The sequence below is a fragment of the Ichthyophthirius multifiliis genome, assembly GCF_000220395.1.
Source record: "Ichthyophthirius multifiliis unplaced genomic scaffold scaff_1120509250312, whole genome shotgun sequence".
Taxonomy (NCBI): domain Eukaryota; phylum Ciliophora; class Oligohymenophorea; order Hymenostomatida; genus Ichthyophthirius; species Ichthyophthirius multifiliis.
In genome coordinates, this window is record NW_004086867.1 from 6,783 (window position 1) to 11,555 (window position 4,773).

General features: G+C 13.2%; 1 protein-coding gene across 1 annotated transcript, besides 16 other annotated features; it reads left to right on the forward strand. All coding sequences in view use genetic code 6, as the record gives it.

The window, feature by feature from the left end:
* Positions 1–38: 38 nt before the first annotated feature.
* Positions 39–80: a microsatellite.
* A 129-nt stretch (positions 81–209) lies between these two features.
* Positions 210–281: a microsatellite.
* A 372-nt stretch (positions 282–653) lies between these two features.
* Positions 654–712: a microsatellite.
* A 631-nt stretch (positions 713–1,343) lies between these two features.
* Positions 1,344–1,376: a microsatellite.
* A 280-nt stretch (positions 1,377–1,656) lies between these two features.
* Positions 1,657–1,688: a microsatellite.
* Positions 1,658–1,690: a microsatellite.
* Positions 1,658–1,704: a microsatellite.
* A 187-nt stretch (positions 1,705–1,891) lies between these two features.
* Positions 1,892–2,793, forward strand: IMG5_064880 (hypothetical protein; the record flags this gene model as incomplete). The annotated part of the gene is made up of 2 exons (XM_004036918.1): positions 1,892–2,581; positions 2,755–2,793. The coding sequence occupies 2 exons, from the start codon at positions 1,892–1,894 to the stop codon at positions 2,791–2,793; spliced, it is 729 nt and encodes a 242-aa protein (XP_004036966.1).
* Positions 2,794–3,582: 789 nt separating this feature from the next.
* Positions 3,583–3,611: a microsatellite.
* Positions 3,612–4,195: 584 nt separating this feature from the next.
* Positions 4,196–4,252: a microsatellite.
* Positions 4,211–4,249: a microsatellite.
* Positions 4,253–4,439: 187 nt separating the features above from the next.
* Positions 4,440–4,573: a microsatellite.
* Positions 4,497–4,585: a microsatellite.
* Positions 4,502–4,569: a microsatellite.
* Positions 4,502–4,574: a microsatellite.
* Positions 4,586–4,654: 69 nt separating the features above from the next.
* Positions 4,655–4,711: a microsatellite.
* Positions 4,669–4,742: a microsatellite.
* Positions 4,743–4,773: the final 31 nt, after the last annotated feature.

Here is a 4,773-nt window from a genome sequence, read left to right on the forward strand (position 1 = left end):
TTTTTTAATAATTATTTAATAAAATTATAAATTAAATAATATAGATATATATATATATATATATATATATATATATATATCTTTTTTCTATTATAGAAGGATGGATATTATAGACGTGTGTTTTTATAATAATAATTTTTGTATATAAAATAAAAAAAAAATTATGAAAAAAACATTTTTTTATTAAAAAGGAATTTTATAAATAAGATATTTTATATATTTTCTTGAATTTTTTTCATTATATATATTATTTGTTAATTTTTTTTTTTTATATTTATTTTAGGCATTTAACTAAAATAAAAAAATTAGCAAATATTCAATATTTAATGTTGATAGAGTTTGAAATAAAATAAAAGAATAAAAGAATAAAAAAAAAAAAAAGAAATAATCTAAATTCTTATTTTAAAGTTTATTTTTATATAAAAATATAATATATTTTTATTATTTAAAAAATTATTAAACTTTTTATATAAATAAATTGAATTATTATACAAAAATTTATATTTAAAAGATAATTTTATTAATATAATTAATTATATTATAAAAATAATAATATATTTATTAGTAAATTTTTCGAAATTATTTTATTTTTTAATAATTATATATTAAATAAAAATAAATAATTAATTTTATACTTTTAATTTATATTTTTCTAATATTTTTTTTTATTTTAAATAATTAATTTTTTTTTTCTTATCAATAATACTATTTTCTAAATTTTATTAAAAATATTTATCAACCTTGATTTCTTTTATGTCATTTAAAAAAAAATTAAAAGACTTAAATTTTAATTACCATATAATATAATCAAATTAATTTTGGTTTTTTTATAAAAGTTTTGCTTTAATAATTTTTATTGAATATCTTATTATTTATTTATTTAAAAATTCTAATAATTATATATTTATTTAAAAAAAATATATATAAATATTAACTAAAATTTATATGGAAATATATTTTTAATAATTAAAATAAATTTAATTTGTAAAAATAACCTAAAAAATATATTACATATATATTTTTTAGAAATAAAAAAAAGACATTGATTTCTTTTATTAATTTAAAGTTTTTTTTTAAAAAAAGAAAAAATTAATTAATAATTGTGCTTTTTTTATTAAATTTTTTTATATACATTATTTAATAAAAAGATTTCAAAAAATATAAAAACAATTTTGCCTATATATAAATAATTAATTAATATTTTAAAAACTGTAGTTATAACTAAAATATTTATTTTATTTAATCTTATACTATATATTTTATATAAAGTTATTTTAAAACTAAAATATTAAATTATCTTTATATAAATGAATAATCATCAATTTTTAAAAAATAAGAACTAAATTTAAATCAATTTATATTTAAACAATATATATAATTAAATATTAAATACATTAATAATCTTTTTTTAAAAAAGTATATTTTAATAAAATATTATATGAAAATTTTAATTTTTAATAATTATTAAATATTAAATATTTAATTTTTTTAAATGAATTACATATAAATATAAAACAAAAGATAAAAAATAAGTATATTGACCAATAATTTCATTTATTAATTATTAATAACATAAAAAATTCAATATACTATAAAAATATATAAAATAAAATAGATATTTAAAAAATTTAATTATTAAATAAATATTATATTTAATTAATTTTATAATTTTTTAATTTTATAATTTTATTTTTATTTATTTTAAAAATAAATTTTTATTTTACTATGTATTTTTATATTTAATTATAAGCGTTTTTTTAGGAAAAAAAAAAAAAATAATAAATTTGACGATTTTTTTTTTATATATTAAATATAACAAATAATATAAAAAAAATTTAAAACTTAAACCCTCAAAATAAAAAAAAAAAAAAACCCATAAAAATAAATAATAATGTTTTTAACATTTTCTGACTTATTAGCCCCATTTAAAGTTATACAAAGCAAAAACAAATTATCTGCTTAAGAATAAGAATAATTAGAAAAATAAAAATCAATTACCGAAGGTGAAAAATAAGTTAAAAAATTAGCAAACATCGAGCGTGGAGTAATTCTCGGAGAATACGGCAACTAATGGACAAAACTTCATTGGGACATGAATATTGATAGAAGAGGATTAGGCCGTAATATTTCCCATTCAAATCACATTGCTTTAGTTGTTAGTGACATTGGAGCTTCCACTTATTTCTATTCCGATATATTAGGTTTGTAATAAATTGAAAGACCTAACTTTGATAGACACGGAGCTTGGTTTACAATGGGAAATATTGAATTACATTTAATAAAAGGTATGCCATGTGTACCTTTTGGAGATGATTTATTAGTAGGACATATCGCATTGGAAGTATATGATGCAGATGTTGTTTTAGAAAGACTTAAAAAATTCTAACCTATGATAGATTTCCAAATGAATGTTTCTGTACCGACTGCTCATGAAAAAAGTGTTGTTAAATAATTCTTTTTAAGAGATCCTGATGGTTATTATGTTGAAATTTCTAATACTTAAGTTTTGACCGAATTTTGTTTCGGATCTTGTTTGAATAAAAATAGAATAAAAAAAGGATACGAAGAAGCAGTGATGAAAGTAAATAAGTCAATTAGTATTTTTCTAGTTTCCAGATTAGTGAGATTTGCAAAATAAGCCAAAGACAGGAATAAAGACAGGGTAAATCTCAGAAAATATAAAACTGATTTTTCCAAATTTGAAGCCGAAAAAATAGTCGTAAATGAAACTTATTTAACAAATTTATTAAAAAGAACTAAAATTTCCGGAGATGTAATTTAGTCCGAAAATGAATAATCTTTAAGGGCTTTATTAAAAAAATATTAAAATTATGTCCCAGATGTTATTTTAGAGGTGACTGAAAAAGCTGAAAAATACGGATAAATAATCAAACCTCCTACTATTTATAATTACGGAGATATATCTTAAGCAAATGAAACTTAAAGTATTATTGTTTAAAGAAAATCTAGTGCTCTTTAGAAAAAATTCCACAAGTATGGAGATTATATGTCTAGATTTTAAGATTATTTCGATTAAGAAAAAAAACAAATAATTCTTTTGTAAAATATTCTAACTGAAGCTAAAAATTCGAAAGACTTTTAGTAAGATAAGGAAAATATTGAATTATTAGAAAAAGAACTCTTTGCAATTAAATAATAAGAAAAATAAAAAACTGAATAATTATTAAAATTATTAAAATCTAAAAAAGTAGGATAAAAATATAAAAAACTTAAATAAATTATTTAAAGATAAATACTCTTTAATGATGTCTATAAAAAAATTTAAAGTAAATAAAGCATCTCTTCTATTGATAGTGATTTTGAAGATGATGATATTTAAAATTTAGAAACTGAAGATAACAAATTAAATAGTTAAGAGGTTTGAGAATCAATTTTTTTTTTTAAACAAATAAGTAATAGTTTAGAATTATTATTTTATATATATATATATTTATATTAAATTTATAATATAAAAAATTTTATCACTTTAATATTTTTTTAAAACATAATTTTTATTTTAAAATCATTAAATAATTTTATTTATTGATTGAAATATTATTCTAATAATTTATATTAATAAGATAATATATTTATATTTAATTATTTATATTATATTTAATTTAAAAATTATAATTTATATTTGTATCTATTTTTTTACTATTATTAATATAATTTTTATTTAAATATATATATGCTAATTATTAAAATAATTGTTTTTCAAGAAAAATAAGATTAATAATTATTACATAAATAATATATCTAAATAGTTCAAATTACATTAATGCTTTTATAAAAAAAAGATTTTTTAATAGTTTATCTTTTTTTAAAAAAAATTAAATTTTTTTAATATTTTTTGAAAAAAAAAAAATATATATAAAATAAATAAAAAGTTCATAAAAAACAAAAGCACATTAATATAAAAATATAATCTACATGCGAAAATAATATAAATAAATACTAACATATAATTATTAATTCTTATTAATATTATAAATGAAATATTTATTAAAATATTCATATATATAATGCGATTAGAATTTTGATTAAAAAACATTTAATATCTAAAATATAAAGAAATATTCTTGCTATTGATATAAAAAATGTCTATAGAAGAAAAAGTTAATAGTTTTAAAAACTTTATTATAAAAGTATGATATAACATAGAATTTAAAAGAAAATTAAAAAATATAAATATAAATAATTAAAAATGAAAAAAATATATTATAAATAAAAAAAATATGATAATAAATAAGATAATAATTTTTTTAATAAAAAAGCAAATTTATATTTTTTTTAATAAATTATTTTTGTAAATATAAATAAAATTAAATATAAATATATTTTTATAAATCAAAATTTAAATAAATTAAAAAAATTAAAAATTATTTATATAATTATAATTAAGAATATAAAAGAAATATTAAATATAATAAAAGAAAATATATATTTAAATATTATATATATATATATAATATTTAATATATACATAAACAATATAATAATTTATATTTCTATTTTTATATTTATATTTATATTTATATTTATTTATATTTATATTTATATTTATATATATTAATTAATATATCTTTTTTATTATTTATTGTTTTTATTATTTAATAATTTTATATTAATTAAAAATTAAAAATACACAATCTTTTAAATAATTATAAATTTTTATTTTTTATATTATTATGAAATTTTATATTTTTTATTTAAATTAATATTTAATATTATTATATATTTTATTTTATATATTATAATTTTTTTTTTTAT